Below are 15,070 nucleotides of genomic sequence, written 5' to 3'. Positions count from 1 at the left end.
GCTTCTGAAAGCAACATCAGTACAAAAGCTTTGTGAATTGGATTTCCATGACACAAGCCTAAGATCACCATGCACAATGCCAAACACTGACTGCAGTTTAAAGCACACTACATATGGACTCCTGAGTAGGAGAAACGTTCTCTTTACTGATGAATTCCATCAACGATTGCTTAGTGGGAGTTGGATGTGATGTAGATGTGTTGGTTGAGGCTCCACATTGACTAGACAGCCAAAAATTGTGGACAGTTTGCCGTGATTAAGCACATTTGCTATGCCCGGCTTGTCATTTGGGAATTCTTTATGGTTTATAGGCTTCAGAAATGCAATTAACACATCAGACTTAATTTGTTGGAACAAATAAGACCCTACAGACACAGATTTAATGCATTTGGAATTTCTTACTGAGTCAGCTCTACGATAAAAACACAAACATAAAAGACCTGCTACTAAAAGCAACATCAGTACAAAAGCTGTTCATCCAGAGCCTTGTGAATTGGATTTTCATGACACAAGCCTAAGATCATCATGCACAATGCCAAGCTTTGACTGCAGTTTGAAGCACACTACGTATAGACTCTTGAGAAGGTTCCTCAGAAGGTGACTCTAGGAGAAACATTCTCTGTAGTGATGAATTCCATCAACGATTGCATAGTGGGAGTTGGATGTGATGTAGATGTGTTGTTTGGAGCTCTACAGTGACTAGACGGCCAAAAGTATGTGGAAATTTTGCTGTGATTTAGCACTTTTGCTATGCTTGGCTTGTCATTTGGGAATTTTTTATGGTTTTGTAGGCTTCAGAAATGCAATTAACACCCCAGATTTAATTTGTTGGAACAAATAAGGCCCTACAGACACAATTAATACATTGGGAGTTTTTTTTTACTGAGTCAGCCCTTGTAAACAATAAAAAACACAAACATAAATGACCTTTATACAGTTTTACAATTTAATTTAGCCTCCTCTCTGATTGTAAACCGTCGCTGCATTTTAATTAAATGAAGTAAATAAAAACGCCTCTGAAATGGAAGATTTTGAGAAAATATATCTGAGGTTTTTAATTGTTCATTTTCTGGAGCTGATTGATGAAACGCTACAAAAAATCTACACAAATGGTCCAAAATGAACATTAATCCTGGTCATTTTACTTTTTAGCATGATCTCCTAACATCTGTTTTTATGACTGACTATCGATGGTGAATTTTCAGTACCCATTTAAATAGGGCTAGTTTGACTGCACCCTTCAAAAAACTACATAACTACAGAAATTTTATGAGGAGATGTATGAAGAAATTTTAGCTTAAAGAAATACCAGTGTCCTGCACAGAGCCCCACTGACCAGCTCTGGAGTAAAACCATACACAATCTGTTTTGACTGAATGGGCACAAATTCCCACAGACACACTTCAAAGTCTTGTGGGAAGCCTTCTCAAAAGAGTGGCTGTTGTTAAAGCTGAAAAGATCACATAGAGGTCACTCTATTTTAATACCATTTGTTTTTAAAACGAGAGTCCAACAAGCTCAGGTCAGGTGTCTAAATACTTTTGGTCATCTTGTGTAGTGTAACGCCACTGTGTGTGTTTTGCAGAGGGTGTGTGTGAGATCTGGCTGACCAGTGAAGACACGGGCGCGTACGGGCGTGACATTGGCACTGATCTGCCCACTCTGCTGTTGGAGCTGGTGAAGGAGATTCCAGAGGGCTGCATGCTCCGCCTGGGCATGACCAACCCGCCATACATCCTCGAACATCTGGAGGTGAGTCTGAGATGCTAACAGTACAGGAATGCTTTGGCTTTAGGGTCTGAACGCATCCGTTTGGTCATATAGACACTAAATACATACTGCATGGCTGAAAGTATTTGGACACCCACATTTCATTCATTCCTTAAAGTGGGTCATACAGAAGAGAGAATTTCTGTGGAAACATCTAGGAGCATTAACAGCTCAGTTGTGAAACCTCAGAAGCTCACAGAGAGGAAAATTTAGGTTAATCTTGAGATGTCCACCAGGAGCTTTCAAGCTGGGCTTTTTTTGTCCTTTAGTCTTCATGTCTTCAGTTTAAAGCTTGCTTGGCTGTAGACAGTGTCACTCCATGTTCCAGTAACTTGTTCTTTGTGTCGGACTCGTTCCAAACTGCTTCTGAAAGCAACATCAGTACAAAAACTGTTCATCCATAGCTTTGAGATTTTAGTTTTCTTGAGACAAGCCTAAGCTCACCATGCACAATGCCAAATTTTGACTGGAGTGGTGTAAAGCACACTACATATGGACTCTTGAGTTGCACAGTGGGAGTTGGATGTGACGTAGATGTGTTGTGTGGGGCTCTACATTAACCAGAAGTCCAAAAGTATGTGGACACATGACCCTAAGCTTGTTGAACATTTCATTTCCAAACCATGGGCATTAATGTGAACTTGGCAAAGATTTTGGGGTGTGTCTGTGGGAATGTGTGCCCATTTAATCAAAAGAGCATTTCTGATGTCACCTTCTGAGGAACCTTCTAATTCATCCCACAGATATTGAATAGGGTTTGAGGTCAGGGTTCTGTACAGAACTCTTTATGAATCTAGTCTTTTTTATTTTTTTATTTTACCCCTTTTTCTCCCACTTTAGTGCATCCAATTTCTACCCGTCAATCATCCTCTCACTAATGCTGGTCCCTGCTCCTGATTGGGGAGGACGAGGCTGCTCCACGCCCCCTCCGACACGTGCACAGCAATCGAACATCCTATCACCTACACTTGACGAGCGCAGTGCGGTACAGCGCTGTGTACGGAGAGCCACACCCCCACCGCACTCCTTCCCCATCTCCGTGCAGGCGCCACCAACCAGCCAGCAAAGGTCGTAATCGCACTAATCTCAGAGAGAGTCCCCATCCGGCTTTAGTCCCGCCCCTTATCTGAACAACAGGCCAATCGTGGTTTATGCAGCCACTCGGCCTCAGCCGGCAAGGCAGAGCCGAGATTCGATACGATGTATTCGAGATCTCAGCTCTGGTGAACAGCGTGTGTTCGACCTCATGTTTGAACAGGAAAGACCTCAATGGGTGTGTCCGAAACACCTAATGATAAGGAGGGGCGTCCACATACTTTTGGGCACGCCGTTTACTCTCAGCGTGTTCATGCTTGTCATCTCCTCAACCATGAAATGCTGACGAAAACATGTTCAATTTGCACAAGGTTAATTGAGGTTGTTATTCCGTCCCCGGACGTACAGGATGCATTTCTGCTTGGGTACGTTCAAATTAAAAAAGCATGAAGTCGCGTGACACCCACACCCCCCCTCATTTTCTTAAATGAACGGAATTAACAATTAAATGCTAATTAGAAACGTAGCGTTTATGTTTGGGTTCTGTTTGCTGTTTTTATTTCACCCTGCTCAGCAGTTCTTCTTCAGTGCTTTTTTGCTTTTGATTATAATGAAGCAGGGTGGCACAGCTGGCATACGGGCTTCTTCATAGCAACATTAGTTCTGCAAACCTGGGTTCGTTCCTCGCTTCCGTATGTTCTCCCTGTTCCTGTCTGCATTTAGGAATCTCAATATTTATGGTTCAGGAACATTTGACTTTCAAATACTTATGGCTGTGTGACTCTTCACTGTTGTTTATTAATTGACCAGATGTATGTGGACTGTTGACCATAAGCTGGACATCTCATTCCCAAATCAAGGGCATTCATGTAAAGTTTGAGGGAAAGTGTTTCCACAGGATTTTTGATGGTCTCTGGGAATTTGTGGCCATTCAGCTGAGGAAAAAACCTTATTGAGGTCTGTTTCATTTCACCATGCTCAGCAGTTAAGCTTCAATGCTTTTCTGCTTGTGATTATAATCAAGCAGGGTGGCACACTGGCGAACCTGGTCCTGCAAACCTGGGTTTGTTTTCTGTCATTTAATTTGTTGTGTGAAATAGAAATGATGCTGTATTGCTATAGTCGCTTTGTGGCATTGAAACGCCACGCAGCATCATTTACGTATAAGCAGTCTTGCTGTGTCCCAAATTACATACTACTATATTAAAATGTATCTCCTCATCCAATCTGTTTTTCTCCTATTTTATCAAAGTTGTGAGCTGCTTTTGGGATAGAGCACGTTTGAGAGTGAAAGTTCTCTCATGGTGACATGGTCGAAAGTATGTAGACAGCTGATTGTAAGTTTGTCGGACATTCTGTTTCCAAGCCAAAGGCATTTAAATGAAGGCTGATCAACCATACCATTAAAACCACCTCCTTGTTTCTACACTCACTGTCCATTTTATCAGCTCCACTTACCATATAGAAGCACTTTGTAGTTCTACAATAACTGACTGTAGTCCATCTATTTCTATGCATGCTTTGTTAGCCCCCTTTCATGCTGTTCTTCAATGGTCAGGACCCTCCCAGGACCACTACACAGCAGGTATATTTAGGTGGTGGATCATTCTCAGCACTGCAGTGACACTGACATGGTGGTGGTGTGTTAGTGTGTGTTGTGCTGGTATGAGTGGATCAGACACAGCAGCGCTGCTGGAGTTTTTAAATACCGTGTCCACTCACTGTCCACTCTGTTAGACACTCCTACCTAGTTGGTCCACCTTGTAGATGTAAAGTCAGAGACGATCGCTCATCTATTGCTGCTGTTTGAGTTGGTCATCTTCTAGACCTTCATCAGTGGTCACAGGACGCTGTCCACGGGACGCTGTTGGCTGAATATATTTTTGGTTGGTGGACTATTCTCAGTCCAGCAGTGACAGTGAGGTGTTTAAAAACTTCATCAGAGCTGCTGTGTCTGATCCACACATACCAGCACAACACACACTAACACACCACCATCATGTCAGTGTCACTGCAGTGCTGAGAATGATCCACCACCTAAATAATACCTGCTCTGTAGTGGTCCTGGGAGAGTCCTGACCATTGAAGAACAGCATGAAACGGGGCTAACAAAGCATGCAGGGAAACACATGGACTACAGTCAGTAATCGTACAACCAAGGAGGTGGTTTTAATGTTATGGCTGATCAGTATATATATATTCTACAAGCAGTTTTTGGGATGATGGTAGAGGCTGTTTTTTAAATTACACAGTTCAGTTCAGAATAGTGAGGCATTTAAAGTCTGAGCGAAAAGAGGTGTGATTACGACTTTCTGTCATTCTGCCAGTCCTAGGTGAGATGCTACTGATTATAGGCATTCTGCAGAAGTGTGTGTGTCTGTGTGTGAAAGAGAGAGCGAGACTGCACCTGATTCACAAAAATCAGAATAAACAGACCCTCTCGTTCCTATCAAATTAATAGCATTTTGAATCTGAAATATTATGCTAAGAGCTTCTGCAATTTTACAGACTGAAGGTAAATGTGAGGGCTATTATGTATTTATATATACACACTGATCATCCAAAAAATACACTCTGCAATGTCTATTCTGTAGCTCTGGTGTATGTGAGGGTGAGGGATCTATTAGATGTCAGGCTGATGGTCGTTCCTTATAGTTCACGTGATAAATGCAGCAGATCCGATCAGCATAAACACCTGAGAGACTTTTATATAAATTGGGTAGTTATGATCAGACGACTGGGGTGAAGTATCTCTGAAACACAAGCAGTGTCACAGGCAGGTGTTGTGAGTACCCACCGACAGTTGTCCGAGGAGGAATGAGCCACAAACTGCTGACAGGTTGCTGGGCGGCCAAGACTCACTGATGCCAGAGGACATGAAGACTCTGGGTCTGGTAAGGACCAACAGAAGATCTACTGTGGATCTACTGCAGATCATTTTAATCCTGGTGATGAGGTGTATAGAGCTTTGTAGTCCCAGCCAGTCAAAGTTAACTGGGATAACTTCTGTCCACTGTTAAAAGCACCTACAGTGGACACTCAGTCAGTGGAACTGGACATTGGAGCAACGAAAGAAGGTCGACTGGTCCAAAGAATCCTGCTTTCTCCAACGTCATGTGGATGGCCGAGCATGTGTGCTTTATTTAGCTAGGAAATGGATGGAACCAGGATGCTTTGACACTTTGTGTAAACACATGATCATGCTAAAGCTAAGTAACAGTTGTGCTTAATGTGAACAGGAAACCAAACAGAGATGCTAAAGCTAAAGTCATGTTGTAAACCGAGATTATGGTACAGATTTGCAGTATCGTTCATTTACACATCAATGCTATTGTAAAAAAGACCAATGTAATATTTCAGAGTTGGATTGTGTTGCATCTAACGGTCAAGATTGTAAACGGAGGTTTTTTTCATTCCTTGTGCCGTTAGCATCTTTCCATTCTGCACCGTTCAGCCTGAGATGTTGTCAGGTGGAGGTGGTGAAGAGCAGTGACATGAGGAAAGTGGCACCTATCAGTAACTAAAAGCTTTTAAAGATCTTCTCGCTCCCAGGAGGAACCGTGAGAGGAACTCTAAGAGGAACTGGAAGTGTGATGAGCTCTGACAGGTGTGCGCTACTATAGAAACCCAATTACTAGTAAATCTAACACCCCACATCACACACACACACACACCTCTGCTGCTGATGGGTAAAGTTCTCCTGTGATTAAACATTGCTGTTCTTTGTAAACCATGAACACTTTTCAAACTGAATGGGAACCTCAATTAAAAAAAAAAGTACTCCATTTAGGAAGTGCAGCAGTCTGATATACTAGCCTACCACCACAGGGGGTTTAAGATTTACATGCTTTTAGCTAGGCTAACAGCTTGGTCAGGTGCTCAACGGACAGTCAGTGACTCCTGCTGTCTACTCAAGGCCCACCATGAGTTGTAGCTACCATGAGTTGTAGCCACCATGAGTTGTAGCCTAGCAGTTAGAGTACTGGACTAGTAAGCAGAAGTTTGCAGGTTTTAACCCCACCACTGACAGGATGCCACTGTTGGGCCCTTGAGCAATGCCCTTAACCCCTTAATTGCTTAGATTGTACACTGTAAGTCGCTCTGGATAAAATGTAAATGTACATATAAATGAGTAGTAGAGGAACACATAGAGTGTAGTGTGATGCTACCATATGCATTGCTGCTCTTTGTGAGAATCCATCGCTGGCTGGTGTAAAACTGCTAGTTTGTGTCATAGGGGACGGGTGCTAATCTGCATCCCTCATCTTGAGGTTACTGGTTTGACCCCTTGGCTGTGAAGTCACCACTGTTGCATTGTTGTTGGCCCTTGAACCAGGCCCTCAGTTGCATGGATTAGATGCTATCTAATTGACCAAATGTCTGGCGAATATCTAAATGTACGTATACGTTCATTCAAAACGAAGAAAGATTTCCAGTGTTAATGAACGCGACTGAAACAATTCACATTTAATATTCATTTAGCGCAGTTAGCATCTATTGTGTTAGCTCTTATCAGAGGCTAAATCCATGACCCAACCCCCTTCCCTCCCCCTCAACATTTATTTAAGTGGCTTTGATTTTTTTTTTTTTTTTTTCATCAAATAGCAAAAACCCAACCAATCCAAAGTGCAATTCAGAAATGGATCAAACTAGCCCTGCTTCTGGTCCCTGAAGGTCCGTTATTATGAAAATGGCCCGAGTTCAGGATGAAATTAGGGGCCGCTCGAAATCCAAATTGCAGTCGCGTCCCAGGGGTGGTGGCTGTAATCGGCTGAACTGGTTATACGCCTCTCACTCGACTGAACAACAGCGAATCGCAGTAACAAGTAATTGAAACAAATGTTCTTTAATCTAATTTCCCTCATAAGGCCAAACATGCTGCTCCACTCGCCGTAAAAATAAATAATAATAATAATAAAAATTAATAAAGAGCACAAACGTTCCAGCCAGAACACGGAACGACCACAACCTTCTGATTTTAGATTAACAAGCTATTTTTAAATGTTATGCTCATCAAACTTCAATCTGAATCACTGGTTCTGAATCTTTGGATGAGCCAGGATGCACTGGTACATGCTGGGGGCCAAAAATCCCTACAGGCTACAGATTAAAAGGAGTAATGACCTGTTTATGACAATATATAATATTATAATAACACCCCTTCTGATTACATGTGTATACTGTAGTGTCTATTCTGTAGCACTGGTGCATGTGAGGGTGAGAGATCTATTAGATGTTGCGATGATGGTCGTTTCTCATAGTTCACGTGTTGAATGCAGCAGATCTGATCAGCGTGAACACCTGGATAGTTATGATTAGACTACTGGGTTGAAGTATCTCTGAAACAGCAAGGGGTGTCACAGGCAGGACCGACAGTTTTCCAAGGAGAAATGAGCCACAAACTGCTGACAGGTTGCTGGGCAGCCAAGACTCACTGATGCCAGAGGACATGACAAGTAAATGTTGTGCTTTCAACCGTGTGGCAACAGTTTGGGGCTGACTGTTTTAGTACCCCAAACCTACTAAACATTTTGGGGATTAATTGGAAACCTAACTGGGTTTCCAGGACCCAGAATATCTTCATGAAAATGAAAATCATTTCACTGTCTGGCAAAAAAACCTGGTTTAATTTTGGCAATTGGCGGCACCTCCAAGCTAATCATGTCTCGAACCTTCAACTCTACTGTGTTCGATTACAATGAGGAGGACGATGCTACTGGAAACAAGATGCATGTTTACGACATCACAATATTATAAGAAGATATACAAAGTACAGTGGTACCTTTTAACTCAACGTCCCCTAAACTCAAAATCTTTGAAACTCCACACCCTTCATGGAGAAATTTGTTTCCTTAAACTCAACGTTTCCCTTAAACTCAACGTGTTCAGTTTGTTTTTTAAAAATGTGTTTATTTAATTTCAAATTAACAATGAATAGTGGCTTTGTTCAGCACTTGACTTGAACGGTGCTGTAAAACGTTATCAAAGTGCGAATATGAGACGAATCTGCATTTGTGTGGAATAACAGTCAGATTCACTCTGAAAGCTCCACATGTATATGTGTTTAGCTGGATTTTCCTCACTGTTTCACTTTTAAACTTGTGTTACAGCACGGGGTTCTGAGAAATTGTAGCTTTTTATGTTAGTGTTTTTATATTATATTTGTGTTATTTTCAGTGTGTAAGTGTCAAAAACAACCCCATTATTTTACAGCCTAAAAGATATGCAAGTCCAGGGGACCATGGAATGCATTAACAGGTTTCCCATACATCCTTATGGGAAAAAATACCTTGAAACTCAACGCCACTTCCAGAACCAATTGACGTTGAGTTTCAAGTTACCACTGTAATAATATATGTGGCCATCCTTCCTGATGAATGAGTTCTGGTGCTTTACATGTGTATACAAGTCAATGTTTTGCTTCCAGACTTGTGCCTACAGTTTGGGGTTGACTGTTTTAGGACCCCAAACCTACTAAACACTGCTGGGATTAATTAGAATGTGAACTCAACCCAGAAATTAAGCATCAAACCTAAATGTGTTTCCAGGACCCAGAATATCTTCATAAAAATAAAATGAATTTCACTGCCTTATAAAAAGCTGGTGTACTTCTGGCAGTTCACGCCACCTCCAGCCTCATCATGCTCCAAACCTTTCAACCCTCCCGTGTTTGATTAGAATGAGAAGGACGACGCTGATGTAAACGAGATGCATATCAGACACAGGCAATCAAATGAAACATGAATAATTACAGGTTTCTTAATGAAGCAGACGGTGTTGATCCATCTATCACAGGCCGAGCACATCAGTTGTTGTGAAGTAATCTTTTATTTATTCTTTCTTACGGAAATGAAGGTTCTGCTCGTGCTGGAAGATTAGCCGTGTATTAATAATGCAGGAAATCATTTTCAGTTGATTCTACTCAGAATGATCCTGGGATTGAGTCGCAACATCTATAATTATAATTATGAAGGTATATTTACTTACACCGATCAGCCATAACATTAAAACCACACTCACTGTTCATTTTATCAGCTCCACTTACCATATAAAAGCACTTTGTAGTTCTACAATTACTGACTGTAGTCCATTTGTTTCTCTGCATGCTTTGTTAGCCCCCTTTCATGCTGCTTTTCAATGGTCAGGACCACCACAGAGCAGGTATTATTTGGGTGGTGGATGATTCTCAGCACTGCAGTGACACTGACATGATGGTGGTGTGTTAGTGTGTGTTGTGCTGGTATGAGTGGATCAGACACAGCAGCGCTGATGGAGTTTTTAAACACCTCACTGTCACTGCTGGACTGAGAATAGTCCACCCACCAAAAATATCCAGCCAACAGCACCCCGTGGGCAGCGTCCTGTGACCACTGATGAAGGTCTAGAAGATGACCAACTCAAACAGCAGCAATAGATGAGCGATCGTCTCTGACTTTACATCTACAAGGTGGACCGACTAGGTAGGAGTGTCTAATAGAGTGGACAGTGAGTGGACACGGTATTTAAAAACTCCAGCAGCGCTGCTGTGTCTGATCCACTCATACCAGCACAACACACACTAACACACCACCACCATGTCAGTGTCACTGCAGTGATGAGAAATTTTGAACTGGATCCCTGCAACACATTAAAAAAAATTGTGGTATGTGATGACTGGTGAGTGGATCGTGAGTGGGTATAAAAGTAGGATCCATCAAAAGCTTTGTAAGCAAAGATGGGTTGTGACTCACCACATTGTGCCTAGCTTCATGAGAGAATTGTCAATCAGTTGAAAAATACAACCCCAAATCAGAAGAAGTTGGGACAGTATGGAAAATGCAAATAAAATAAAAACATATAAAAATGTTTTTTTACATTTACTTAATTTTTTTTTTATTGCGGACAGGATGAACCTGAGATATTTTTTATCTGCTCAATTTACTTTCATTTATTAATAAACCTTCATTCCTGCATGTCAGGCCTGCAACACATTCCAAAAAAAAGCTGGGACAGGGGCAATTTAGAACTAGTAATGAGCTGAAAAAACTAAATAGAGAAAACCTGAAACACTAAATCACTCTGTGCCGAAATGTTTTTTAAGTGTGGTGAAAAGGACTGGCAACATTACAGTGGTAAATGCTTTACTGTCCCAACTTTTTTGGAATGTGTTGCAGGCCTGACATGCAGGAATGGATGTTTATTAATAAATTAAATTAAGTTGAGCAGACAAAACATGAAATATATATTTTTTATTATTTGCATTTTCGATGCTGTCCCAATTTTTACTGATTTGGGGTTGTAACATTTTTTAATGCAAGAATTTCAGTAATTTTGATCTTGTACCACCTACTGTACATAATACTGTGAAAAGATTCAGGGAATCTAGATAAATCTCCATGTAGGGCAAGGCTGGAAATCAGTGTTATATGTGCATGACTTGGCATGAGAAACCATCAAGTTATTAGTGTGATTGTGGTAAGCTTGGATACAGCATTTGAATATGCACACCTGCCACGCCCGTTTTTTGGTCCCATTCACTACCATTCATTTTTTTAAATTTTGAGATATCAACGCCGTTCCAACTTTAAATTGTCCAGCACATTGATGACGCCTCAACATAGAAACAATTTTTGAATACGCACACCCACTCACCTGCCACGTCTGGTTTTTTTTGCCCCATTCACTTCCAATAATTTTTTTTTAATTTCGAGACATAAACGCTGTTCCAATTCTAAGTCGTCTGGCCAGTAAATACATTTATTGTGATAAATATAATTAAATGGGCTCTGGAGAACTTCAGAAAACTGTTGTAACTTAACACGGTCTACCTCTACATTAAGAAATTCAACCAAAACCTCACATCAAAGAGAAAGCCATGCATTGATTTTGTGCAGGAACAGTGTTGAGTTCTCTGGGCCCAGGGTCACCTTGGATGGATTGAAAGACGTTGGAAACCTGTACTGTGGTCATATTAATCCATAATTTAGCTTTTCAGGGATGTCTAGTTCGAAGACAAAATGGTCCATCCAGACCTTTATAATGAACCCGTCCTCTCCTACACAACATTTAAATAGGCGATTACTTTTATTTAGTTCTATAATTTTGCACATAAATACAAATTTAAAATAAAAATACCTTGTAAAATGTCCCTTTTATCTTTTCTTAGGACATGAACAGAATTTGGGATTACTTTTTGTATCTCTCTTTATGACGAATATTTAAATATATTACATAATCCCAAGATATAACCAAAAATATTCAGAAATCCGACCTTATACCTCATGTACAACCCATCCCACCCCATTCATTAGTGCTTTTATGTACTTTACCTCAGGCGCTTAACGGTGGTGGTGACGGTGGCGGCAGTTGCATCAATTCCCGGTGCAAGTGTGTCTGATTTATCTCCGGCACTAATCAGCTACCATTCTTCCAACTAATTAATTCCTTTAATTTTTGATTGGATGGTGGGGTGGCAAGTCTGAGAGTGACACAATGGATTTAAATTTTAAAGGCGGACGGCAATCAACAGTTCTGTAGGAAAAAGAAAGAAAAAGTGCTAATTCTGGTGTTTTGGTGGGACAATCAGGAATGCGGATAATAAAACTGAACGAGGAGGATTGATGATGCTTCTGTCTTCTCGTCTGTGGCACCGCCAGATTTTCTTGTATTTATTTATAAATGTAATTTTATTTTAATTATACTCACATTGTTTTGTGTCCGCTGCTTTTTCTCCTTTTCCCCCCAACGTAGCCATTTCCATTTTCCCACTACAATGACGCTTGGACTCAGCACCCTGACCCTCTTCCCCTTTCCCAAGGCTGGACAAGAAGCGGCACATTTAAGCACCCAACCCCTTGCTGGCCACTTCTTTACTCCAACAGGCGGCGGATTCTCACAGAAAGCTGCACTGTATACAGGAAATCATCCCATGCTTTGTGTTCCACCAGCAGGAGTCACTGGGTCTGTCTAAAAACCTTGTGAGCTTACCTAGACAGCTGTCTTAATAGAAAAGATTCCAGTAAGACATCAAACTCATAAGGCAGATTATTTAAATGCACTACTCAGACAGCGATTACGGCAATTATGTCACCCTGTTTTTTGCTTACTAAGCTAACACAGTTAGCCTCAGGCCATTCAAACTAATAGGTTGAGACAGCCCAACCACCTAGCATGCCAGCAAACATCTCCCTCCATGTACAAAAAATGGTGAGATTGTTACTGGCAATCCCGAATTGCAAATACAGTAATTGATACTTTTTTATACAAATTAAAAACCAGTAAGAATTTATTTACATTTAAAAATAACTGTTTGTTGCTTTGCATTCGTTTGCCATATTTGTATTTTTTTGTGAGAAAAGTTGTGCCGCACTGAATGCTGGGATTGCCTTCACCGCTGACGAAACACTGGATGCTCCCCCATTATTCAGTCAGATTTGTGTTTAGAAATCAGGCACCTCAGTAGGCAGCATTTTAAGGTATCTAGGAATTCGAACAACCTTCTTCTCGGGAGCGTGTTAGATGATGTAAAATGCGTCTGTGTAGAGCTCACTAGGTTTTTAGACAGACCCACTGATTCTGCAGTATGAAAGGAAACCCTTTTCTGGGCATTGCACATGCTGATCTGAGGCGAGTGTAAAGCTCTTCAACTTAAGTATCACAATTTATAAAGGTCCTGATGAGCAGATATGATGCTTCTATGATGTCAATTCCACAGGAAATTTGAACTGTGTGGGTTGCTGATTGGCTGAGCTGTTACTGCTTCTAGACATTTTTACTGTACAGTAGCAGCAATTCTGCATAAGGTTGAAAAATGAGGTGTGGTATCAAAATGTGAGCATTACATAGAAGTTTAAAAGTATCTCCCTCACTTTCTATTACCTTTGTTAGGAAATGGCCAAGATTCTGAACCACCCGCGGGTCTACGGCTTCCTGCACGTCCCCGTCCAATCCGCATCGGACAGCGTGTTGATGGACATGAAGCGCGAGTACTGCTGTGATGACTTCTCCCATGTTGTCGACTTCCTAAAGGAGAAGTAAGTGCTTGCTAAGTATTTCTGATGTGTAGGCGGATCATTCGGTTAAAACCCACTATGTATATGGTTTGTCATTTTACATCACAGTAACACCAAATATCATGATCATTTTTGTTGTAATGTGGTAGAAAAAGCTGCTTGTGGTAATTTCTGTTACGTTTAATCTGGTGTCTTTTAATGCCTAACTTAAACTGAATATAGTTGGCATTGCTCATGGTCGTCTTAGGCTTGTGTGAAGCTGCTCCACCAGGAAATCTTTATTGATAGACTCCTATCTGTCATCATGAGGTGCTCGGATCCAATGTGCTGTAGTTGTTGACCTGTTTGGAACGTCCCTAGAAAGAAGTGATGGAAATTTGGATTCAACGTAGCATATCGACTCTGACCAAACAGTTTGTGATAATGTATCGCAACACTTGTCAGACGATTCACCCGATTTCCAGAAGGAATACCTGATTTCTGTGCATCTGCATTGAGTTTCATTTACCAGCTGGCAAAATCGGTCAATAATTAATCGTGCTTGCTTTGGCTAGTTAATCGAGTTGAGTTCATGCCAACAGTTTGGAAAAAGACTTTTGCAGTTTCAACATGACAGTAAGTTTGGAGGTACTTAAATGGCCTGCACAAAACTTTGACCTCATCCTTATGGAAGACTTTTGGAATAATTTGGAATGACAGTTGTGACTCTGACCTTCTAGGCCAATGCTCCATTTTTTTCTTGGTTGTTTTTTTGGAAAGTTAAAGGACCGGGAAGGGGGTTGGTGGGGTTCCTTGGGGGGTTTGGAGCTATTTTATTTTTTATTATTTTTTCTTTACTTATTTTAGTGGGTATCGCTATCGCGTCCAAGGAGGGTATGATGCGGAGAGTCAGCAACTGTGCACTGAATTCCATGCTCCTCCACAGCCTGCTAACCAGGATTATTTTAAAGTCTGGTCTTCCTCACCAGCAGAGTGGTGGTCAGTTTTTGTCTGTTGAAGGCACTGCCAATTGTGCCTGCTAGGGGGTGCCTAGCTGACCGGTAGCAGAGCCTAGGGAGTTCAGAATCTCAGCGTGGTTGTGCCACATACTTTTGGCTGTATAACATATGTATTTAGTTTATAGTTTTCTCTCTCTCTCTCTCTCTCTCTCTCTCTCTCTCTCTCTCTCTCTCCCTTTATATGTGTGTATACATACTACTGTAATGACTCTGTATCTCATATATATATATATATACACTGCTGATAATGACTACATTGTCATTACAGTAATATTT

At 41.2% G+C, this 15,070-nt stretch overlaps 1 protein-coding gene across 3 annotated transcripts in view; it reads left to right on the top strand.

The window, feature by feature from the left end:
• cdkal1 (CDK5 regulatory subunit associated protein 1-like 1) overlaps nt 1-15,070 on the top strand; it is a 350,733-nt gene that overhangs the window by 196,544 nt on the left and 139,119 nt on the right. For all 3 annotated transcript variants that reach the window (XM_062991809.1, XM_062991808.1, XM_062991810.1), the window contains exons 9-10: nt 1,586-1,752; nt 13,672-13,817. In XM_062991809.1, the coding sequence (XP_062847879.1) occupies nt 1,586-1,752; nt 13,672-13,817 (313 nt within the window). The remainder of the gene's footprint in view (nt 1-1,585; nt 1,753-13,671; nt 13,818-15,070) is intronic.

This window comes from Trichomycterus rosablanca, chromosome 3 (assembly GCF_030014385.1).
Source record: "Trichomycterus rosablanca isolate fTriRos1 chromosome 3, fTriRos1.hap1, whole genome shotgun sequence".
In the NCBI taxonomy this organism is placed as follows: Eukaryota; Metazoa; Chordata; class Actinopteri; order Siluriformes; family Trichomycteridae; genus Trichomycterus; species Trichomycterus rosablanca.
This window is presented reverse-complemented; position numbering and strand designations above follow the sequence as displayed.